Genomic DNA, 26,548 nt, shown 5'->3' on the forward strand with positions numbered 1-26,548 from the left:
ACTCACGTCTTCTTTATCCATTCAACTGCTGTTGGACATTTGGGTTGTTTCTATGCCTTGGATATTGTAAATAGTGCCGCTATGAATTAGGGGTTCATGTATCTTTTTGAATTATAGTTTTGTATGGGTACTCGCCCAGGACTGGGATTGCTAGATTATATGATAACTCTATTTTTAGTTTTTGAGGAACTTCCATACTGTTTTCCATAGTGGCGGCAACAATTTACATTCCCACCAACGCTGTAGGGGGTTCCTTTTTCTCCACACCCTCTCCAACAATGTGTAGGATGGCCATTTTGATGATGGTCATTCTGACTGGCCTGAGGTGATACCTCATTACAGTTTTCACTTGCATTTTTAATTAGTGATGTGGAGCATGTTTTCCTCTGTATGTCTTCTTTGGGAAAATGTCTATTTAGGTACTCTGTTTTTTTGAGTGGGTTTTTGTTTGTTATTTTTTTTTATGGTTATGCAATTGTAGGAGCTGTTTGTATTTTTGGAAATTAAGCCCCTGTTGGTTGAATCATTTGCAAATATTTTCTTCCAGTCCGTAGGATGTCTTTTTGTTTTAGTAGCAGAACTGGGATTGGAACTCACTCTGCTGTGCTATTTTGTTTCACTGATGTATCTATCCTTTTGTCAATAACATATACTGTCTTGATTACGATATTTTATAGTAAGCTTTGAAATCAGGTACTGTCAATCAGTTCTATGACTTTAATCTCCTTTAATATCATGTAGCTCTTCTGGGTATTTTTGTCTTTCCATATAAACTTCACAATCAGTTTCTCAATGTCCATAAAATAACTTGCTGAGATTTTGTTTAGAATTGTGCTAAATACATAAATCAAGTTGAGAAGAACTAAGATCTTTATGATAATGAGTCTTCCTACCCATGTATAATAGAATATCTCTATTTAGATTTTCTTTTGGAGAAGGAAATGGCAACCCATTCCAGTATTCTTGCCTGGGAAATCCCATGGACAGAAGAGCCTTGCAGGCTATATAGTCCATGGGGTCACAAGAGTCGGGTACAACTTAGAGACTACACCACCAAACCACAGATTTTCTTTGTTTTTTTAATCAAAGTTTCACAGTTTCCTTCACATACATCTTATACATATTTTGTTAGATTCATACCTAAGTTTTTTGGGGGGTTTTTTGGTGCTAATATGTAAGACTACAATAATAGAAATGTTCAGTTCAGTCAGTTCAGTTGCTCAGTCATGTCCGACTCTGCGACCCCATGAATTGCAGCACGCCAGGCCTCCCTGTCTATCACCAACTCCCGGAGTTCACTCAAAACTCACGTCTATCAAGTCGGTGATGCCATCCAGCCATCTCATCCTCTGTCGTCCCGTTCTCCTCCTGCCCCCAATCCCTCCCAGCATCAGAGTCTTTTCCAATGAGTCAACTCTTCGCATCAGGTGGCCAAAGTATTGGAGTTTCAGCTTCAGCATCAGTCCTTCCAAAGAACACCCAGGACTGATCTCCTTTAGAATGGATTGGTTGGATCTCCTTGCAGTCCAAGCGACTCTCAAGAATCTTCTCCAACACCATAGTTCAAAAGCATCAATTCTTCGGCACTCAGCTTGCTTCACAATCCAACTCTCACATCCATACATGACCACAGGAAAAACCATAGCCTTGACTAGACAGACCTCTGTTGGCAAAGTAATGTCTCTGCTTTTCAATATGCCATCTACGTTGGTCATAACTTTTCTTTCAAGGAGTAAGTGTCTTTTAATTTCATGGCTGCAATCACCACCTGCGGTGATTTTGGAGCCCCCAAAAATAAAGTCTGACACTGTTTCCACTGTTTCCCCATCTGTTTCCCATGAAGTGATGGGACCGGATGCCATGATCTTTGTTTTCTGAATGTTGAGCTTTAAGCCAACTTTTTCCACTCTCCTCTTTCACTTTCATCAAGAGGCTTTTGAGTTCCTCTTCACTTTCTGCCATAAGGGTGGTGTCATCTGCATATCTGAGGTGATTGATATTTCTCCCGGCAATCTTGATTCCAGCTTGTGCTTCTTCCAGCCCAGCGTTTCTCATGATGTACTCTGCATATAAGTTAAATAAGCAGGGTGATAATATACAGCCTTGACATACTCCTTTTCCTATTTGGAACCAGTCTGTTGTTCCATGTCCAGTTCTAACTGTTGCTTCCTGACCTGCATATAGGTTTCTCAAGAGGCAGGTCAGGTGGTCTGGTATTCCCATTTCTTGAAGAATTTTCCACAGTTTATTGTGATCCACACAGTCAAAGGCTTTGCCATAGTCAATAAAGCAGAAATAGATGTTTTTCTGGAACTCTCTTGCTTTTTCGATGATCCAGCAGATGTTGGCAGTTTGATCTCTGATTCCTCTGCCTTTTCTAAAACCAGCTTGAACATCTGGAATTTCACGGTTCACATATTGCTGAAGCCTGGCTTGCAGAATTTTTAGCATTACTTTAGTGTGGTTTTTATTAAAAAACAGAAAAATAGATCTGAGGAACAGAACTGATAGCCCCAAAATTGAACCACACAGTCAACTCATGTTTGACAGAGGAGCAAAGGCAATTCAATGGAAAAAGGACATTTTAAAAATATGGTGCTGTTAAACAAATGGATATCCACGTGTTAAAGAAAAAAAAGAAGAAAAGAATCTGGACACAGATCTAAAACTTTTTTCAAAAACTAACTCAGGGTATTCCCTGGTGGTCCGGTGGTTAGGACTCTACACTATCACTGCTGAGGGCCCAGGTTCAATCCCTGGTCAGGGAACTAAGATCCCACTAGACACACAGTATGGTCAAAAACCCCAAACAAAACAAACTCAAATGGCTCGTGAACCTCAACGTAAAATGCAGAGCTACTCAACTCCTAGTTCAAAACATAAGTGACCTTGATGATGATTTTTAAACATTTTTTAATTTTTAATTGGAGGATAATTGCTTTACAATGTTGTGTTGATCTCTGGCATACAACGATGTGAATATATATGTATACTTATATATACATATGTCCCCTCCCACTTGAACTTCCCTCCCACACCCTATCCCATCCCAGCCCTCTAGGCTGTCATGGAGCACGGCACTGAGCTCCCTGTGTGATACAGCAGCTTCCCATTAGCTGTCTATTTTACATATGGTAATGTATACTTAAAAAGACACATGTACCCCAGTGTTCATTGGTGATGACTTTTTAGGAGAAACACATAGATACCAAAAGCACAACATATTAAATAAAAAATTGATGTTTTCATTAAAAATAAAACCTGTTCTACAAGAGAATGAATATACAAGCATAAACTGAGAAAATACATTCGCAAAACACATATTTGATAAGGGGTTAATACTTAAAATACATAAAGAACTCATAAAACTCAACAGGAAAAAAAAATCCAATTAAAAAAATGGGCAGAGGCTCTGCACAGATATTTTCCCAAAGAAGACATGCAGATGGACTACAGGCACATGAAAAGACACTCAACATCATTAATCACCAGGAAAATACAAGTCAAAACCACAATAAGACATCACCTCACATCTTAGAATGGCTATTATCAAAACACAAGAAATAACAAGTGTTGGCAAGAATGTGGAGAAAGGAAACCCTTGTGCACTATCGGTAGGAATGTAAACTGGTACATGTACCATGAAAAACAGAATGAAGATTCCCTTAAAAATTAAAACTAGAAGAACCACCAGCAATTCCACTACTGGATATTTATCTAAAGAAAAGGAAAACAGCAACCTAAAAAGACATATCCACTCTCACGTTCACCGCAGTATTACGTACAACAGTCAAGATATGGAAACAACCTAGGTGTCCATTGGATGAATGGATAAACAAAATGTGCTCTATATACAAAATGGAAAATTATTTAGTCATAAAAAGGGAAATCTTGCCATCTGAAACATGGATGGACCTTGAAAACATTATGCTAAGTGAAACAAATCAGACAGAGAAAGACAAAGCCACATGACCTCATCTGTGTGTGGAATGTAAGAGACAGAGAGAGAAAAAAAAACAAAACCCAACCTCATAGATAACAGAGAAGAGACTGGTGGTTGCCAGAGGTGCACACATGCTCAGTTGTGTCCGACTCTTTGTGACCCCATAGACCACAGCCTGTCAGGCTTCTCTATCCATGGAATTTTCAAGGTAGGAATACCAGAGTGGGTTGCCATTCCCTTCTCCAGGGGATCTTCCTGTCCAAGAAATCAAACCCAAGTCTCTTGCCTCTCACACACTGACAGGCAGATTCTTTATCACCATGTGTGTGCTCAGTCGCTCAGTTGCATCTGACTCTTTGCAGTCCCATGGACTGTAGCCTGCCACTCCTCTGTCCATGGAATTTTCCAGGCAAGAATACTGGAGTGGTTGCCATTTCCTACTTCAGGGGATCTTCCCAACACAGGGATCGAATCTGAGTCTCTTGCCTCTCATGCACTAGTAGGCAGACTCCTCATCACTAGCACCACCTGGGAAGCCCTCTTTAGCATTATGGGAGTAGGCAAAATGAGCGAAGGGGATCACAAGTACAAACTTTCAGTTACAAAATAAGTAAGTCTTAGGGATGTAATGTGGAGAAGGCAATGGTACCCCACTCCAGTACTCTTGCCTGGAAAATCCCATGGATGGAGGAGTCTGGTAGGCTGCAGTCCATGGGGTCGATAAGAGTGGGACATGACTGAGCGACTTCACTTTCACTTTTCACTTTCATGCATTGGAGAAGGAAATGGCAACCCACTCCAGGGTTCTTGCCTGGAGAGTCCCAGGGACGGGGGACCCTGGTAGGCTGCCGTCTACGGGGTTGCAGAGTCGGACACGACTGAAGCGACTTAGCAGCAGTAGCAGCAGCAGGGATGTAATGTACAACATGATGACTATAGTTTATAATACTGTACTGTATACTTGAAAGTAGAAAAAAAAGTAGACCTTAAACATTCTCATCACAAAAAATTTCTAACTATGTTGACAGATGTTATTACCTCCTTATTGTGGAGGTAATATTTACAAATACTGAATCATGTTGTACATCTGAAACATATATCAATTATATTTCAATTTAAGGAAAGAATGCAGTAAAATGATAATTTTTTAAAAGCTCATCCATTTGTCATGTACTACTCACAAAACAACTGTTTATAACCAACCATATTAATTATCGTGATCAGGAAAGATGTTCCTAAGCATTTTACATCCTAACATGACACTCTGATAGATGTACAGTGTGTTAATGTACTTAAGTTAGTTGTTATTGTTCAGTTGCTAAGTTGTGTCCAACTCTTTGAGACCCCATGGATTACAGCACACCAGCTCCTCTGTTGGCCACTATCTCCTGGAGTTTGCTCAAACTCATGTCCATTGAGTTAGTAATGCTATCTGACCATCTCATCCTCTGTCACCCTCTTCTCCTTTTGCCTTCAGTCCTTCCCAGCATCAATTTCTCATTTGGGGAAATCAGTTGAGGTTAGGCCAATATCTAACACATTATACTTTCTCCCATTTAACATAATGGCAAATAGTCTCCCAACTAGTGGTTGTGATGCAGAATGTCTGATTTTCAGCAACCTATTCTTAATTATTCCATGCTTTTAATAAGACATTTTGTTCTATTTCATTCAGATATTTTAGTTTTCTTTAGTGGGAGTTCTGAGCCTAATAAAATAGCCTGCCTACTCTATACAGAGAAAATTCTATAGCTATTTAACACCTGTATTTTCATATAAACTGAGTGATCTGAGGACAGAGTTTGTGAGTGAGTGATATTTCTATCCCTAATACTTACAAGTGCCTCATATTAAGCCCCTTTTCCTGGTTCCACAATTTCAGACCAATCTTCTAATTATTGTCTGGATGCCCATATAGACCACTGGAGGGAGAGAAGTTTGCTGCCTCATGACTAGTCAATATGAATCTGCTTGATGCTCTGGAAATAGTATTTTTCTTTGCAAATGATTAACATTATGATTTATATATCAGTTTCCTGTGAACTCTGGTTAGCATCAGTCAGTTCCTCATGGTGATGATGGTTTCTGGATGCCTGGCAAGACAAAGGGTCAGGATCTACAAAGTTAGGCACCAGACTTTGGACCACAGTGACCCTCTGTCAATGCTGTTGTTGTTTAGTCTCTAAGTTGTGTTTGACTCTTTGTGATTCCATGGATTGTAGCCCACCATGTTCCTCTGCCCATGGGATTTCCCAGGCAAGAATACTGGAATGGGTTGCCATTTCCTTCTCCAGGGATCTTTCTGACCCAGGGATCAAACCTGTGTCTCCTGCTTGAAACCCGATCCTCTGTCATATGACTTTGTAAATCTGTTTCAGTAATCTGAATTTTGAAGTTTCACAGTAGCAAACACACTGTATGCTGCTGCTGCTGCTGCTGCTGCGTTGCTTCAGTCGTGTCCGACTCTGTGTGACCCCACAGACGGCAGCCCGCCAGGCTCCCCCGTCCCTGGGATTCTCCAGGCAAGAACACTGGAGTGGGTTGCCATTTCCTTCTCCAATGCATGAAAGGAAAAAGTGAAAGTGAAGTCGCTCAGTCGTGTCCAACTCTTCGCGACCCCATGGACTGCAGCCTACCAGGCTCCTGTATATAAAATGTTATATTCTGTTCCCATTTAATGTAGCATCATGAGCATATCTTCATATGTTATTGTGTAGTAGCTAAGTTGTATCTGACTGTTTTGTGACCCCATGGACTACAGCCTGCCAGACTCCTCTGCCCTCAGGCTTTCCCAGGCAAGGATACTGGAGTGGGGTACCATTTCCTTCTACAGGGGATCCTCCTGACACAGGGACTGACCCTGTGTCTCTTACACTGGCAGGCGGATTCTTTACCACTGAGCCATCAGGGAAGCCCAAGGTCTTAATAACCATAATTTTAACAGCTATTTAATGACCCATTAAGTTGATGAACTACAACTGACCAAGCTTCACTCCAGGATATTTAGCTTGCTTCCAATTTTTCACTATTATAAACAATGAAACAAGCAACTGTAATGGATATTCACAGGACTGTATGCCAAGCACAACACCATCATTTTCCTCTACCTCATGGCTACTCTCTTGAATACTGTACACTTTCCCAAGTACTAAAGAATACCTGTAGTTGATATGTTCTTACATGAACTTGCCCCACAATTGACTGGTCCAGGGACAGACACCAGAACCTAGAAAAACTAATAAGTAGTCCTTCCCTTGGGACTTTTTTTTAACTTGGGACCTAAACAACCATCAGGCATTTCCTCTTCAGGGACTAAGGCTGTGAGATATAACAGCCATTGGAGATCAAATGTTCTGACGTGTAGAAAAAGCCAATCAACAGTAGGATAAAATGGAAACTACATATACTAGAGCTACATGTACAGTGAAGTCAAAATAAGAGATGGAGTAGTAGTCTGATACCATGAGTTTCCAGTTCCAACTGCTCCAGATGTGAGCTCAGCTGCAAATCTGTTCTTCCTACTGCCACTCAACCTTCCTTAGATTGCATGAGTCAATAAACCCCTTTTGCTTTAATTAGTTTCAGTTTGATTTCTGTTATTTGCATGGATAAGCCTGGAGGGCAGTAGGCTAAACTCTTAACATATAAAGAGAGTAATATATTAAATTACTTCAACTGAAGTATGGTCTCAGATCTGAGTTCAAATTTCAGATCTAATGATCAGGGAAAAGGCACAACTCTGACTCACTTGCCTATTAATTTTCTAAATGATATTTACAGCATACAACATGATAGTTTGATAGACCTGTGCACTGTGAACAGATTCTTCCTACCAAGTTAACTAACACATCCATCACCTCACATATTCACCTTTTTGCAAGGAGGGGAGGATTTAAAACACTGAAGTTCTACACTCTTAGCAAATTTCAATTACACAACACAGTATAATGAATTCTAGTCACTATGGTATACATTAATCTGCAGCTCTTACTCACAGTATAATCTTATTCATCTTAAAGTATGTACACTTGTACCAACCTTTCTCTATTTCCCTCATCCCCTGACAACCATTTTTCTACTTTTTTTTTTAAAGACTCCACATGTGAGTGATACCAAGCAGTATCTGTCTTTGTCTTATTATACTTAGCTCATTGACAGCTAGGCTCATCCATGGTCAGAAGTAACAGGATTTCCTTCTTTTTCAAAGGTTGAACAATATTCCACTGTGTGTGTGTGTACACACATACCACATTTTGTTTCAATTCATCCACTGATGGACATTTAAGATAGTTTCCATACCTTGGCTACTGTGAATGCTGCAATGAACAGTCAAGTACAGATATTGGTTCAAGGTAATGGTTTCATTTCCTTCAGATATATACTCAGAAGTGGGACTGCTGGGACACATGGCAGCTCTATTCTTTGTTTCTTAATATTGGAATATAGTTGATTAGCAATGTTCTAGAGGAAATGGCAACCCACTCCAGTGTTCTTGCCTGGAGAATCCCAGGGATGGCGTAGCCTGGTGGGCTGCCATCTATGGGGTCACACAGAGTCGGACACTACTGAAGTGACTTAGCAACAGCAGCAGCAGCAATGTTCTGTTAGTTTCAGATGCACAGCAAAGTGATTCAGTTATACATATACATCCATCTATTACTTCTTAAATTCTTTCCCCATTTAGAATATTGCAGAGTTTCCTGTGCTATACAGTAGGTCCTTGTTGGCTATTTTAAAAACAGCGGCGTGTACGTGTCAATCCCAAACTCCGAATTTATCCCTCCCCCTACTCTTCCCCAGCTGGTAAAGGAGCATATGGTAGCTCTAGTTTAAATTTCTTGAGGAACCTCCACACAGTTTTCCACAGTGGCTGTACCAGTTTATGTTATCATCGACAGTGTATAAGGGTTCTCTTTTCTCCACACTCACACTGGCATTTATCATCTTGTCTTTTTGATAAAATGTCATCCCAACAGGTATGAGGTTATATCTCACTGTGGTTGTGATTTGCATTTCTATGATAACTGGTAATGCTGAGCACCTTTTATGTACTGGTTGGTCATTTGCATGTCTTCTTTGGAAAAATGTATATTCCAAGTCCTTTGCCCATTTTTCAATCAAGTTATTTTCTGCTATTGAGTTGTAAGAGCTTCTTGTATATACTGGATATTAACCCTTCATCAGATACGTGGTTTGCAAATATTTTCTCTCATTCTATAAAGTTTCCTTTTGTTAATGATTTTCTTTGCTAACAGAGACTTATTTTGATATAGTCTTACCCACTTATTCTTGCTTTTGTTGCCTTAACTTGGTTTTTGGTATTAAGCTAAAAAAAAATCACTGTCAAGACCAATGTCAAGAAGCTTAGGTGCTATGGAGTAAAACTTCTAGTTTTATGGTTTCAGGTATTCTGTTAGTCTTTGATCCATTTTAATGTTTATATATGGTATAAGCTAGGGTCTAGTTTCATTCTTTTGCATATGGCTATCCAGTTTTCCCAACACCATTTGTTGTACAGACTATCCTTTCCCCGCTGTGTACTTTTTGCTCCTTTGTCAAAAACTGAGTAGATATGCATGGGTTTATTTTTAGGCTCACATTGATCTATATGCCTATTTTTATGCCAATACCACACTATTATGATATTGCTTTGTAAAATAGTTTGAAATCACGAAGTGTGATGCCTCTAGCTTTGCTCATCTTTCTCAAGATTGTTTTAGCCATTGGGGGTCTTCTGCGGTATTGCTTTTTCTATTTCTGTAGAAAATGCCCTGCGATTTATTTTTTTGCCATTGCAATTTTGATATGGACTGCACTGAATCTGTAGATAACTTTGAATAGTGTGGACATTTAAACAATATTAATTCTTCCAATCCATGAGCATAGAGTATCTTTCCATAAGCATTTTATTGTTTTTGATGCTACTGTAACTGGGATTTTTAAAAATTCTATCATTTTGATAGTTGTTAGTATATAGAAATATACTAGGCTTTGTATGTTGATTTTGTGTCATGCAACTCTACTAAATTCAATTATTATTTCCAACAGTTTTTCACAATTTAGAGTTTTCTATATATAATAGCACATCATCTGCAAATACAGTTTTACTCCTTCCAGTCCAGTGTGTGAACGGGTTAAGAATTGTTCATCAGCTTGTTTCAGCACTGGTAGTATTCTGGAGAAGGAAATGGCATCCCACTCCAGTATTTTTGCCCGGAGAATTCGTGGACAGACGAGCCTGGCAGGCTACAGTCTATGGGGTCCAAGAGTCGGACACAGCTAAGTGACTAAGCACACACACACTGTTCTCAGGGCTTCTTTCAGGAGCCAAGGTGGGTGTTTTTCAGTGGGTCAAATATATAGTCAGTGGTTATAAATTGTTATTTGAAAAGCATTTTGGGGCAGCATTATCAAGTTTGCTGGTAAGGAGCGATGAAAAGCCTGAGTCTGACCTGACACTGACAAACTCCACTCACAGTGTTCCAGTGTACTCTCTTACTTACTCTTTGAATTTGCTCTATGCAAAAATCTCAACTGGATTTTGCAGTGTTTTTAAAATTGGGATTTATTGTTAATTATATACAGTTCAGAAAATACCTGGTAATGGCAGAGGAAAAAAATCCGTGGTCCCATCACCCATGTTGAACACTGGTGTTTCTATGTATAATCTTCTCTTATAAAAATTTTTTTCTACATTGTAGTGGTTTTCTGTTTATATGTATTTTTTGTATTCTGATTTTTTTTCAGTGTAGCTCAAATATTTTTCCTGTATTACTGCATACTCTATAAATACCAATCGTAATAGCAAAAAAAGAAAAAAGAATGCCTTTTCTACTCTTTTTCTTACCTAATTGTTTTGGCTAGGTTGTCCAGCACTGTTGTTATTTTTAAAGGTATAAAAGTCAATTTTCTCTTTTACTTATTTATTTGTGGCTACGTGGGGTCTTTGTTGCTTTGCTTGGGTTTTCTTTACTTGTGGTGAGCAGAGGCTCCTTTTCATGGTGCGTGGGCTCCTCACTGTGGTGGCTTCTTTTGTGGCGAAGCACAGGCTCTAGCCACACCAGCTTTGGCACTTGCAGCACACAGGCTCAGGAGCTGCAGCTCAAGGGCCCTAGGGTGTGCGGGCTTCAGTAGTTGTGGCACGTGGGCGTACATGCTCTGCAGCGTGTGGAATCTTCCTAGACCAGGGATCGAACCCATGTGCCCTGCACTGGCAGGCAGATTCTTATCCACTGTGCCATCAGGTAAGTCCCCAGCACTAAGTTGAAAAAAAGTGTTGACAGTAGGCATTCTTGTCTTGTTCCTGATCTTAGAAGAAAAGCTTTCAGTTTTTCACATTGACTATGATACTAGCTGTGGACTTCGGCAAATATGGCCTTTATAATGCTGCAGTACATTCAGTTACCTTATTTTAAAAATGAGATAAAATGATCTATATATTCTAGATGTGCCAGGCATAGAAGTCATTAAAAAAAGCAGCAGTTCTTCAATAAATATTAATAAACTCCTACATGTCATATAAATATGCTAAGGAAATTTCTCTGCATCAAGCACCTACTGTTTTATTTGGGGGAACTAGAGAGGGAAACTGGCATATAGAAATTTTCCCTCAGACAAATGTCACAAATAGACCTACCACCAGGTCAAAGGACAGGAACAGAAACATATTTCTGACTTGGTATTTTCTGCCAAACTGGCATATGAACACATTACTATCACGAGATTTCTTTCTCTCCTATGCCCTCTCTAGCATTAGGCATTACAACTTTTTAAAATCTTTTATATGTTACAAAAAAAACCCGCCTTCTGCCGTTTTATTTACATGTGATAACCATCAAGATAGGCTTAAAAATGTTTTATTATTCTATATTCATTATTCTCTCATGAAACTCATTGCACCTACAATTTTTTTTAAAAATCAGAAATATAAAAGGTCATTTATCTATTCTTTTTATTGAACAAATATTATGTTCGAGGTCTTATAGATACATGAATTAATAAGTCACAATTACTTTACTGAAGTAGTTCATAATATAATGGGGGATATCCCCAAATTACAACAATAATAACAGAAACATATACAGAGCATTATATATGTGATATACATTTGGTGATTTCTTACAACATAACTTTTGCATCAGGTACTATATTATAATGAGGAAAATGAAGCACAAGGAGCACATGTTTTAAAAAAACATGTTCACAGGAAGAAAATGGCAAAGCTAGGATTTGCAAATAAGTAGTCTGATTTCAGAGCCTGCAGTTTTCATCAGCACATTACACTACAGGCTATCATTCATCAAGTCATTTATTTCCTGACTCATAAATGTGTTCAACAAATATTTACTGTATATTAAGTGCCAGGCATTGTTCAGGTGAATAGTAATTTTAATAAATACGATAAAGACCTGATCCTCATGAAGATTTTACAGGGGTGGGAGGATATATTATACTATATTTCTTTTTTGCCAGTTAGGTAATAATAACTGCTATAAAAAATGAGTGTGTGTGCTCAATTGCTCAGTTGTGTCCGACTGTTCACAGCCCCATGGACTGTAGCCCACCAGGCTCCTCTGCCCATGGAAGCTATACAAAATAAGATGGGTTAAGGGGATAGACAGTACGTATGTGGTAGGGGGTAGCTAGCCATATTAGGTCTGTCAAAAAAGTCCTCTTTGAAAAGGCGACAAGTAGGCAGAAAACCCAGTCAATACCGAAATCAGACTGATTATATTCTTTGCAGCCAAAGATGGAGAAACTCTATAGAGTCAGCAAAAACAAGGCCAGGAGCTGACTGTGGCTCAGATCATAAACTCATTGCCAAATTCAGACTTAAATTGAAGAAAGTAGGGAAAACCACTAGACCATCCAGGTATGACCTAAATCAAATCCCTTATGATTATACAGTGGAAGTAACAAATAGATTCAAGGGATTAGATCTTACAGACAAAGTGCCTGAAGAACTATGGATGGAGGTTTGTAACACTGTACAGGAGGCCGTGATCTAAACCATCCCCAAGAAAAAGAAATGCAAAATGGTTGTCTGAGGAGGCCTTACAAATAGTTGAGAAATGAACAGAAGAGAAAGGCAAAGAAGAAAAGGAAACATATATCCATCTGAATGCAGAATTCCAAAGAATAGCAAGGAGAGATAAGTAAGCCTTCCTCAGTGATCAATGCAAAGAAACAGGAAAACAATAGAATAGAAAAGACTAGAGATCTCTTCAAGAAAATTAGACATACCAAGGGAACATTTCATGCAAAGATGGGCAAAATAAAGGACAGAAACAATATGGACCTAACAGAAGCAGAAGATATTAAGAAGAGGTGGCAAGAATACACAGAAGAACTGACCTAGATAAGTAGGATGATGTGATCACTCACCGAGAGCCAGACATCCTGGAATGCAAAGTCAGGTAGGCCTTAGGAAGCATCATTATGAACAAAGCTAGTGGAGGTGATGGAATTCCAGTTGAGCTATTTCAAATCCTAAAAGATGATGCTGTGAAAGTGCTGCACTCAATATGCCAGCAAATTTGGAAAATTCAGCAGTGGCCACAGGACTGGAAAAGGTCAGTTTTCATTCCAATCCCAAAGAAAGGCAATGCAAAAGAATGCTCAAACTATCGCACAATTGCACTCATCTCACATGCTAGTAAAGTAATGCTCAAAATTTTCCATGCCAGGCTTCAACAGTACATGAACTGTGAACTTCCAGATGATCAAGCCGGATTTAGAAAAGGCAAAGGAATCAGAGATCAAACTGCTAACATCCACTGGATCATTAAAAAAAAGCAAGAGAATTCCAGAAAACATCTATTTCTGTTTCACTGACTACACTAAAGGCTTTGACTATGTGGATCACAACAAACTATGGAAAATTCTTCAAGCGATGGGAATACCAGACCACCTGACCTGCCTCCTGAGAAACCTGTATGCAGGGCAAGAAGCAACAGTTAGAACCAGACATGGAACAACAGACTGGTTCAAAATTGGGAAAGAGGTACATAAAGGCTGTATACTGCCACCCTGCTTATTTAACTTATATGCAGAGTACATTATGCCAAATGCTGGGGTGGATGAAGCACAAGCCAGAATCAAGACTGCCGGGAGAAATATCAATAACTTCAGATATGCAGATGACACCACTCTTATGGCAGAAAGCAAAAATGAACTAAAGAGGCCCTTGATGAAAGTGAAAGAGGAGAGTGAAAAGGCTAGCTTAAAATTCAACATTCAAAAAACTAAGATCATGGCATCTGGTCCCATCACTTCATGGCAAATAGATGGGAAAACAATGGAAACAGTGACAGACTTTATTTTCTTGGGCTCCAAAATCACTGCAGATGGTGACTGCAGCCATGAAATTAAAAAATGCTTGCTCCTTGGAAGAAAAGCTATGACAAACCGAGACAGCGTATTAAAAAGCAGAGAGATTACTTTACCAACAAAGGTCTGTCTAGTCAAAGCTATGGTTTTTCCAGTAGTCATGTATGGATGCGAGAGATGAACTATAAAGAAGCTCAGTGCTGAAGAATTGATGCTTTAGAACTGTAGTGTTGGAAAAGACTCCTGAGAGTCCCTTGGACTGCAAGGAGATCAAACCAGTCAATCCTCAAGGAAATCAGTTCTGAATATTTATTGGAAGGACTAATGCTGAAACTGAAGCTCCAATACTTTGGCCACCTGATGCAAAGAACTGACTCATTGGAAAAGACCCTGATGCTGGGAAAGATGGAAGGCAGGAGGATAAGGGGGTGACAGAGAATGAGATGGTTGGATGATATCACTGACTCAATGGACATGAGTTTGAGCAAGCTCTGGAAGTTCGTGATGGATAGGGAGGCCTGGTGTGCTGCAGTCAATGAGGTTGCAAAGAGTTGGACATGACTGTGCGACTGAACTGAACTGAGGCAGAAAACAGAAGTGAGAGAAAAAGTCATGTATTATAGATAGCTGAAAGAGTAGTCCAGGCAAAGGAAAAATCAAGTATAAAGCAAAAAGCTTGCCTGGTATTCAATGAACAGCAAACAGACCATTCTGCCTGGAGCAAAGTGAACAGGAGAGAATAGTAGGAGATGAGGTCAGAAAGATAATGGGGGATCAGATCACACGGGATTTGCAAGCCATGAGGTCTTTGGATCTGATTATGATATATGAGAAATCAACAATGGGTTCTGAATCTAGAAGCATTATGATCTGACTTAAACTTTTCTAAACAATCACTCTAACTGCTGTCTGAAAAATTATGCGTAAAAGCACAAGCAAAGAGATCAGTTAGTAGGCCAGTCAACTTTCCAGGCAAAAGATAATGTTGGCTAGGGCAGCAGTGGTAGCAGCTATGGGAATGATGTCAATGTGGAAAATATTTAGACAAGAGACCTAGTGGGAACTGCTAATGGATTAGGTGTGGGGTATGAAAGAAAAGAGCTCTAAAAGCTTTTTGGTCTAAGCAACTAAAAGAATTTGAAATGTCACATACTGATAGGAATAACTCAGGAATAATAGAAAGTTTTGAGAAGAAATCAAGAAGATTTTTAGGACATTTTAAGAGGTATAGGCTGGACATGTAGATATGACAGTCCTTGGCATATTAGTGGCTTTTGAAACCACTGAACCAGAGGTGATCACCCAAACTGTGGCAGGATACATAAGAATATTAATAAATCCTGAGAAACTCCCAATGTTTAGAGACTGGGGAGATGAAGATGAAACAGCAAAGGAAGAAGAAAAGTAATAGCCAATAAGGTTGGAGAAGGACCTAGAGAATGTGGTAGTCAGGAAGACAAGTGGAATAGCAGTGTTTCGAGAAGGAAGCAATGTAATAAAATATGGGTGAAGAGACAAAATTAAGATTTGGGAACTGACTAGTGGATTTAACTGGCTTCCTTGCTGGCTCAGATGGTAAAGAATCCACCTGCAATGCAGGAGACCTGGGTTCGATCCCTTGGTTGGGACGATCCCCTGGAGAAGTAAAGGGGAGACAGCTACCCACTTCAGTATTCTGGCCTAGAAAATTCCACGAACAGAGGAGCCTGGCAGGTTACAGTCCATGGGGTTTCAAAGAGTCAGACACAACCGAGTGACTTTCACTGGACTTAACGAATAATTTGTTGACTTTGATAAGAGCAATTTTAGCAAAGTGCTGGGAACAAAAACCTGACTGATTCTTTGTGAAGTTCAAAAAGAATGCTCTGGGGGTACTTCCCTGGTGGTCCAGTGTTTAAGATTTCCCATTCCACTGTGTGGAGGTTCAATCCCTGGTCAAGGAACTAAGATCTCATATGCCACAAGGCGTGGGCAGAAAGAAAGAAAGAGAAAAAGAATGCCCTGAATCTGATCAAGTTTTAGGTCCTGGTTCAAAATTGAGAAAGGAGTACGTGAAGGCTGTATACTGTCACCCTGCTTATTTAACTTAAATGCAGAGTACATCATGCGAAATGTCGAGCTAGATGAATCACAAGCTGGAATCAAGACTGCCGGGGAGAAATATCAATAATCTCAGATATGCAGATGACACCACCCTATGACAGAAATCAAAGAGGAACTAAAGAGCCTCTTAATGAAGGTGGAAGAGGAGAGCAAAAAAAATGGCTTAAAAGTCAACATTCAAAAAATGAAGATCACGGCATCTGGTCCCATCACTTTATGGCAAATAATGGGGAAACAATGGAAACAGTGGCAGGTTTTATTTTTGGGGGGCTCCAGAATCACTGTGGACAGTGACTACGGCCACAAAACTGAAAGATGCTTACCCTCTGGAAGAAAAGCTATGACAAACCTAGACAGCATTTTAAAAAGCAGACACATCACTTTGCCAACAAAGGTCTGTATAGTCAAAGCTATGGCTTTTCCAGTAGTCATGTATGGATGTGAGAGGTGGACCAAAAAGAAGGGTGAATGTCGAAGAATTGATGCTTTTGAACTGTGGTGTTGGGGCAGACTCTTGAGAGTCCCTTGGATAGCAAGGAAATCAAACCAGTCAATCCTAAAGGAAATCAACCCTGAATACTCATCGGAAGAACTGATGCTGAAGCTGAAGCTCCAATACTTTGGCCACCTGATGTGAAAAGCTGACTCATTCGAAAAGACCCTGATGCTGGGAAAGACTGAGGGCAGGAGAAGAAGGGAGCAACAGAGGATGAGATGATTGGGTGGCATCAATGACTCAATGGACATGAGTTTGAGCAAACTCTGGGAGACAGTGAAGGACAGGGGAGTCTGGCGTGTTGCCGCAGAGTTGGACTCGACTTAGCGACTCAACAACAACAAAAGTTTACAGTAAACTTGGAGAAACATGTTAAATTATACCATGAAGACAGAACTAGCCAAATCCAGACTGTGAGTAAGTCTAAAAGAACAAACAATCTATACATTGTAAAGGGGGAAAGGGTAGAAACCTTACAAATTAAGAGATACTTAAAATATGTAACAATCATTTACAATGTGGGGAATTTATTTGGATCCTGATTCAAAAATGAAATATATTTTTAAAAAGCAAACTGTTAAGAAAATAAAGTATAATATCTGAGACAAGCTGAAACTGAACACTGACTAGATATTTGATATAAATGATTACGCTGTTACTATTCTGCTGTAAGAATGGTACTGTGGCTTATTTAAAGAGTACATATCTCTCATTTCTTGGCTGCATCTCACAGCTTGTGGGATCTTAGTTCCCCAACCAGGTATTGAACCCACGCCCCCCACAGTGGAAACCCAGAATCTTAATCACCGGGGAAGTTCCCTCTCTCTCTCTCTCTCTTAAAAAAAAAAAAATTATTTATTTATTTTTGGCCATGTTGGGTCTTCATTGCTTTGTACTGGCTTTCTCTAGTTGGGTGAGCAGAAGCTATTCTTAGTTGCAGTGCACGGGTTTCTCATTTTGTTGGCTTCTCTTGTTGCAGAGCATGGGCTCTTGGCGTGCAGGTTTCAGCAGTGGCAGGTCTTGGGCTCTAGAGCACGGGCTCAGTAGTTGCGGAGCACAGATTTAGTTGCTCCGCAGCATGTGGAATCTTCCCATAAGAGGATTTGAACCTGTGTCCCCTGCACTGGCAGGCAGATTCTTTAAGACTGAGCCACCAGGGAAGTCCCCTATATCTCTTATAGATATACTTAGCAGATATTTATAAATGAAATATTATGCCCAGAATACACTTCAAAAAATACAGGAGAGAGGAAAGTAGAATGGACATGATTGGATACGGGTTGATGAATGTTGGGTTTGGGTGATGAGTATATGGGAGTTTATTACAGTTCTGCCTATACACCCTCAATCTTCTATAGTAAAATGTCTTACAAATTAGGAAGTGAAGAATGGTATTTCCTTTGCATACTGAATCTCTTTACTATGCCATTATACAGATAAGGAAATTAAAGTTAAGGAAGATTAAATGTACTACCCAAAATCACAGTTAGTTCCTTTTAACAGATTTTATTTTTTAGAGTAGTTGTGGGTTCACAGTAAAACTGAGCAGAAGGCAGAGATGGCCTATATGCCTGCTACACACACCTATGCACAGCCTCCCCAACTATCAATATCCCCACATCAGCGTGTTACATTTGTTACAATAGATGAACCTGCAATGGCATATCATTATTATGTTAATTTGAGAACCAGGATTTGTCTCCAAAACCCATGCTTTCTACACTATATTACACTGTCATTTTTATTCCGTTACCATTATTTTGCTTGATACTTTTTATACAAACTGGTAAAAATAAAAATTCTGTTTCATGAATAAGCAATGTAACAGAACTCTATTGACTATAAAACCATCAATTCAAAGTATTAAAAAAAAAGTTAATGTATATTAATGGAAGAAGTAATTCTGTCAATACAATAAATTAAACTTCCACTGAACCATATTTTAGTTATTTAACAAATACATATATTGTCCACTAGAGTTAAAAATGTAATTAAATAGAAATAAAAAGCACTATCAGGAATTTCTACCCCAAACTTTTCTTCTGGTAGCTATATCAAGTATTGGCTAAATAACAACTAACCACATAAACCTCAAACTATACATTTTCAAAGCATATGTATGTGGTGTTCACTGACCTAAGAATTTAACATGTTCTACTTGTGAATCCAAAGCTAAATTACAGCCTACAGCAAATGTGACTGATGAAAAATAAGCAATGAACAACAACAACAAAAATAAATAAAAATAAGCAATTAACAAATCAGAATCAACTATAGCCTATTAACAAATTATGGATTTTCACTGGGAACTTTTACTTGCATATTCATGGGATACTTCATTTTATCAATTCTACTTTTAGGAATTTATCCTAAAGCAATCAATGGACCACCATACAAAGATCTATATATTAGGATACTTACCAAAGTTTCAGTTAAAATTTTATTTAAAAAATGGAAAAAATCTAAATGCCATCAGTTAAGCCTGACTAATAATATAAAATTAAATGCTAGAATTCCTTGGTGGTCCATTGGTTAAGACTCTGTGCTTTTACTGCCAAAGTTCAATCCCTGGTCCAGGAACTATGAACCCATAAGCCAAATGGCATGGCAAAAAAAAAAAAATACAAATTTAAAAATTAAATGCTATGCATTAGTAAAACTAATATTGCTACATAGATATAAGTAATGATAAGAAAAAAATATCCACGATACATAACTGAGTAGAAAAAGCAGGTTAAAAACAATTAATATGATGATGGATAGACATATAAGAAAATATACAAGAAAAAATTAACAATGGTTTTCTCTGGATTATAAGATCATATTATTTTAATTTCTATTCTAGATTTTCCTATACTGTTTGCTTTTAAAAAAACAATAAACATATACTTTTATAATCAGGAAAAGTTTTCTATTTTTGTTTTGAAAAAATATATATATTGTGTTGACTTCAAAACTTGACATAATTAAATGTCTGTTTACTAGTTAAATTCACAAGGCATGAGATTTTAATAACTTCCTATCTACTAATTCTACCTATTTTTTCAATGAACCTGTACAAACACAGTGTACTCATATCAGATTACATTTATTATATTCACTGTAGCTAAATCAGCACTCTAGAACATCCAGACTGTTCAGGGTTAAATTTCTCAGATGCCATATGGGGAACCATTTTTTCAAAGACATTCCCCCACCTCGCCGTCCCCCCTCCCCCGCCCCTTCAGAAAACAAACAGTCCATGCACTATGGAAATGCCTTGAGATTTATTTTATAATTAAAGTTTGGATAACTTTTGAAAAACTTATTATCACCCAAGCAAAAATTTAGAAAAATCTGAGTAATTTTATGTCAAATATACAGATAGATAGCAAGTCCCAATTCAGAAGCTAGAAGTTTCTTCAAACAAAAGGACTTCACTGCTAAGATATAAACCTATTTTGCAATCTATTCTTCAACTTTTTTAAAATTGAGAGATACACTACTGAACTTCTGCTGTTAGATTTAGAAATCAGTTAAAACATCAAATATTGGTAATGACTCAAAAGGAGAATTATGTAAGCCTACAGTTGAGAACATTTTCTTGCAAAAATGAAAAATATAAAAACATCCAAAGTCTATATTCTACAGATATATTCTGATTTCTCAAGAACTCAATAATTCAGAAATAATGTGGGAAAAACTGGCTGACATAAAACAAAGAATTCTTCCCTACGATTTCATTAAACTAACATTCTAGATTAATGTATATAATATTTTATTGCAACCAAATCACAAAGAGCCCACATTTAAGATATAAGAGAAAGCATCAGTTGTGTGACAAGATTTTGCTAACTCTCAACAGTCTTTTTTTTTTTTTAAAGCAATGGGTAGCCAATGAAAGTCATTAATATTAAAAACACAGATAATGGCAGAAAACTACAGAACCTCCAAACACAGAAAGGCTGTTCATGTATCCTAACAGCATAACCACTATGGTTGAAACACCACACAATATTCTTTCTCACATCTGTTTTGTTAATGAGCCAAGAATGAGGGTCTATTGAGTATCCCAGACAACTGAATGAGAAGCAGGAATGTCTGGTGAATGCTGTTCATCCCAACAAACCAAGACTAAACAGGTTTGGAAAGAATACTTTTCTTAAATAAATTATCTTTTTAGTTTTACCTTCCTGAAAACAGATCACTTGTCTTTTCCTCCCAATCCATTAAAACAAAACAAAACTACACATAAATTAGTTAAAATCCTGGTTTTCAGTATTATAAGCAAAAACATGTTACTTTATTTTTTCAGATTCATATAATTATTTATTGACTTTCAACTACGTAACATGACAAGGCAGCCCTCTTTTTTTTCTTTTTTAAAAAATTTTACTGGGGTATACTTGCTTTACAAGACTACAACTTTGTTTTAGATTATGAAATACTTAATTCATCTTTCAAGGAGATCCTCAAATATTTTACTTAAGACTATGAAACCCAATGTGAAGAAAGATGGCTGTGATATAAAATAAGATAGTATTCAATTAGAACCCAAGATTATGACAATTTGGCAAGAATTTTATCCTGAGGCAGGGTTTTTCCACATACAACAGAGAATGCTTCCAGAAATGTTCCCTTTACAGGGCCTCTGGCCTCTCTGCATACTATCAGACCAGGCATATAGAAACAAACAAATGTAATGTTCCCACTGGAAAATAATAAATTAAGTCTAAATTATCAAATTATTACATACAGTTCTCTGAAGGAGCAAAAATAGCATTTAGAAACTATTTTATTTATTCTAACCACTTTCCTAAATTATTTAGCTAAAAAAATCTTTAACACATTTATTAACTTGGAATTTGGTTTAAAACTTTAAAGATTATACCAAGGTGATGAAATCAGGATAATTTTTTAAAGTCTCATCATGTTGACTGGATTACATTTGAAGATTTCATATGTTTCCCACCCCCCCCACCCCCTTTACTTTTAAGTCTTTGTTTAGAAGAAAACAGTTGTTTCTTGTTTCCTTTTCAGTTTTCCCTCAGGGTCTTCCATCACTGTCAGAGGAATTAAATTCTAAAACAAAAATCAAAATAATCTTGTACATTTTTATAAGTCCCAATACCAGTCAAGAGCAGCAAATACTAGGGAAAAAACATTACAATGGCCACTTCAGAGCAGCACTAGCTAAATTTTTCAATGTTTCCTCTAGACAGAGCAGCATCTTACCTTCTTCAAGACAAAACTCTACAAGTGAGAAAATCCATATAACAATAAAAACATTTCCCAAGCAATTAAAGAAATACTAAACTGAGAACCTAATGGCATTATATACTTCAGTACTTTGAATCCACAACTTTTATTCATCTTATTCAAACTTAGCTTCCATACATCCTTTGAAATTTCTCAAATGACTTTTCTTGATTTTTATTACATAAGAAATGCAGAGTCCTAAAAAAACTACATTCAAACAGGAAATCAAGAATATAACTAAGAAACACAGTCTATTCACTTTTGCAAGACTGTATAAGACAACTATCAAACAAATTACTTTGTACTGTCATTCATTTAGGATAACAGAAAATGTTTTTCTTCCATTGGAAGGTAAATACAACTCTCTCTGCCTTCAACACTAGTCTGATTTTACCTAAAAATACAGACTAGAATAGTGCAGTCCTAAAAAATAGCTACCCAGGAGAACTGTTATCTCAATGAACATTTCTACTTCTTTTATTCCCACTTCATTTGGAATGAAAATATAACATATATAATCTTAAACCAGCTGTAATTAAAGCATAGAAGAGTTCCATCAGAAGTTCCCCTAACTAAGGAATCCTAGGCACAGATGCCAAACTATTGATTATCATTATTTAAAAACCAATCGTGCCTGGCAGCTTTTTGGTTAAATCACTGAGTTCACACAGCACTAAGTCAGTACACTGTACAGGACACCCTTTAAAAAAATCACTTAAAATATTATATGCCTAAAAGGAGACTAGACAAATATTAACTGTTAGTGAAGAACGATTCCCTAAGCAACACATATATAGAATTTGTATCTGAAGTCCTCTAATGTAAATAAATTTAAGTTTTCTATGTATCCACCTAACAACTAGAATTTAATAAATTTTGCCATAAGCCGATTCCTGAGAATCTCCACAAGAAAGAAAAACTCAGAACAGAACTGGAGAGCCAAGATCCAACACTGACTCAATAGACTATCAGAGAACATATGCATCTAAAATTTTCAAAAAATATACATCTGTCAAACTCTTGATTTTAAACTCAGTTGCACATTTTTCCCAACTATGCTTTTAATTTCACTTGCAGCATAACAATTACATGAAAAAAGTCTCAGGAAGAATGAAAATTCTGTTTTTGATGATGACACTCTTAAGCCAAATTACACTTTATCTTATTAAATTACAGTCAATCATGTATAAACTGCACTGAAGAATAAACCTTGTGTTCCAAGATGTCCAACCATATGGTTGATAAATCAAACTATACCTCCAGAGATGTGAAGACAGTTAAATGGGTATATATTTCAGCAATGGCCCATGCAAGAAGAGGTAAAACTTATCTATAACTCAAGAATTTATAGGAAAATTTACTGAATCATACTTGGCAAGTTGGATCCATTGGCTAAATCATTTGACTCCAGAAGTAGTTTCTAAAATGTTGTTCGTGTATTTGGGAGTAATTTCATATGAAAAATCCAAAGATGAAAAAGAAGAAAACCTTAAATTTTTTTTTGTGTGTGGAAATTTAGGATAATTAGGAAAGTATTTAAATTCCATGCTTGTTTTACAGGCTTAACAATGAACAATTATGTAAAAATTATGTATATCTCCCAAATTATCACATTCCCTAAATACTGTATTAGAAAACTGAAAAACAGAGGACAGTTTCGGAAATATACTAATCACTGATAAACCAGAGTAAAACTCTTCACAGTCTAGACAAACTTCCCCTTTTCAAGAAGACATGAAAAGGTGGAAAAAAAAAAAAAGATGGAGCATGCAAAAGAGAAATGGTAGATACTGATTAGAGAAAATTCCATAGAATAGAAATTGTAATAAACCCTTCTCCCCAGCCCATCTCTACAACTTCTGTTTTTCACATCTACTTGACAATTATACTCCTTAATATAGTCAACAAAATCTTTATTGTCATTATGTCACTGGTTTCTCATGTAAGTTTTTCTATCTCATATTCAGTTGCCTCATCAATTGACAAAATGAGATGTGAAATTCGGGGACTTCTAGTATTATTAGTAAGAAGACACCAACCACTCTACATTTTCAAAATTACTTTATAAATCTGTAACTAGATGAAGCATACTTCCAAATTTAACATACCAAATATGATCATTTGGAAAGCAAACTGTTATGTAACACCTACTTATGTCCTTCAACTAATTACAGACCACAAAGAGTGCTTTTTCTTTTTTAAATGTAAGCATTGCTCATGTTGCAATTTTTTCCTCAAGACTATCATTTTTTCCCAAGGAGAGAAGCAGTTTTCTTAAATCCTAAATTTCCAAGAATATGACAGCCGATTCTCTAGGGAATAAAGAATGAACAGATACATATATAGTCAGCAATTTTAAGATCTACCTCCTCACATAAGCAGTGATCCAGGCTGATATGACATTTCCAAGATTCTCAGGAACTGCATACCAAGCTGCCACGAACATCAGACGAGAACTCAGGGATGGAAGAAATGCCATCTTGCATTTGACGTTGCACTAACATCTATTTCAAACTCAATTCTCATCTGTTATCTTAATGTATCTTCACAACTACCTTAAGAAATACATAAGGGAGAAGGCTGGCCACCCTCTGTCTCTACGGGACACACACCCCATTATATCTTCAACTGGAACAACGAAAACGATGGCAAACCCTTCTAGACTCCGAAGGGAAAAGAGTAATATCCCCTAAGGAACCCCAAACTTCCATCGCTAGAGCAGCGCCCCCTCCCCGCAGTGTCGCCTACTCCGCGGCCCCGGTGAACTGCGGCGGGGCTGCGGGGAGGCGGAGGAAGGGCTGGGCGGGGGGCGGAGGGGGGACGGCGCAGACCTCGCGCACCTGGGCCGGGGCGCCGGGGGCGAGGATGCTCTGGGGCTACCTACACCCACCGAACAGACCAGCAGCTCTGACTCACTCACCTGCGGAGCCGATTTCCATTCATGGAGCTGGGGGGAGTGCTTCGAGTGAGAAGGGCGCCCGCCACTGAGGGCAAGGAGGCGGCGCAGGGGGCGACGCGGCGCGACTGGAACCCTGACGCGGCCCCGAGGCGGGGTGGTGACGGCTTCTCCTCAGCCACCGCACTCCGAAAGCTCTGGTCAGGAAGAGCGGCCGTCGGGAGGCAGCACGCGACTAGGAGAGAGGAAGAAGCGTGAGGCGAGAAGGAAGAGCTCTGTGCGGAACTTGCGTCGCCCACGGCCGCTTACGCTCCCACTGCCCCTCCACGACTGCGACGCCGCCGCCGACCTCCCCGGGGGCCACCCCCGGAAGCCCGCTGGCGTCAGTTCCGCCGCCCGGGCTCGCCAGACGTCCAGGCCTCGCCTCTCCGCCCTGACCGTTCGGGCGCGACGTCGGTGCGGGCGCGGCCGGCGCGGTGGACGCAGGGGAGGCGTCGCGCCGCGGGCGCCGAGCCTGGGCGGAGTTCGGGGCGAGCGCGACGGGTTGAGACCCGGGACAGCGAACGGGACCCGGCCGTGCCGGCCGGAGACAAACCCGAGGGGTTGGACTCCTCCCGCCGCCCTGGTGCGGGGCCGTGCCGGCGCGAGGCGCAGTCGTGGAGGGCGGCCTCGCTGACCTGGACGAGAGCCTCCTCGGAGTTTGGCTGGTCTGAGGTGCAGGAGCTGTGAGGGCCCCAGACTGATCTTGTCTTGGGAAAGTGCCCCCTTTCTTCTTGAGGCCCTCCCACCACGCCCAGTTGAGAACACCCCACGTGCCTCCTCCCCTGCAGGCAGTCGAGTGACCATCACGGTTTATCACTTCAAATTTGTAGAGTTGTTTTGACAATTTCTGGGGAGAATATTTCTCGTACAATCTAACTTGGGAAAAGATGACTTGACAAAAACGTCAGATCGAATAATTTCCATGTTAAAAACTCTTTAATAACGCCTGGTCACTCTAAGGCCCAAACTCCATTCCGGGGCCAACCTAGAGGCGTAAAGGGAGGTCCTTGCCTTTCCCTTCAAGCGAGACTCTTCCTCATCATTATGCTACAGCTACAGTGGTCTGCTTACCCGGCACTGGGCAAAGCGGTTCTCTATTACACTTGGATTTTCTTGACCAGGAGCCCTCTCCTTTCTCACGCTCACCCCATCCCCTGTGCCCGCCAATCGCTGATGCTTTTCCTGGACCTATGGTGAGGCATTCCTGTATACTATTACAGTATTTCCTTAACAAACCCTCTCCCAGTCTGCAAGTTTTGTTTGCTATTGCGTAGCCTATTAGTGTTTGTTGCCTTACAGAAACGATAACTATTTCATTCAGGCTGAGAAATGATTAATGATTTTTCCCTGTCCCTAGTATCAGCAACGTTTAGAATGTTAATAATGAAAATACTTTTTTTTAAACCCTGGGACAAAGAGAAAAAGGAAAAAAATATCCTGGAGAAGGGAAAGGCTACCCATTCCAGTAGTCTGGCCTGGAGAATTCCACGGACTGGATAGG

General features: G+C 39.0%; 1 protein-coding gene and 1 non-coding gene across 2 annotated transcripts in view; one reads left to right on the top strand and one right to left on the bottom strand.

The window, feature by feature from the left end:
• LOC102274366 (argonaute RISC catalytic component 3) overlaps positions 1-25,552 on the bottom strand; it is a 118,486-nt gene extending 92,934 nt beyond the window's left edge. The window contains exon 1 of the mRNA XM_070368437.1: positions 25,030-25,552. Coding sequence (XP_070224538.1) covers positions 25,030-25,048 — 19 coding nt within the window. The 5' untranslated portion in view covers positions 25,049-25,552. The remainder of the gene's footprint in view (positions 1-25,029) is intronic.
• Positions 2,696-2,768, top strand: TRNAD-AUC (transfer RNA aspartic acid (anticodon AUC)). The gene has a single exon. It is a non-coding gene; the product is annotated as a tRNA-Asp (tRNA).
• Positions 25,553-26,548: the final 996 nt, after the last annotated feature.

Source organism: Bos mutus, chromosome 3 (genome assembly GCF_027580195.1).
Source record: "Bos mutus isolate GX-2022 chromosome 3, NWIPB_WYAK_1.1, whole genome shotgun sequence".
Lineage (NCBI taxonomy): Eukaryota > Metazoa > Chordata > Mammalia > Artiodactyla > Bovidae > Bos > Bos mutus.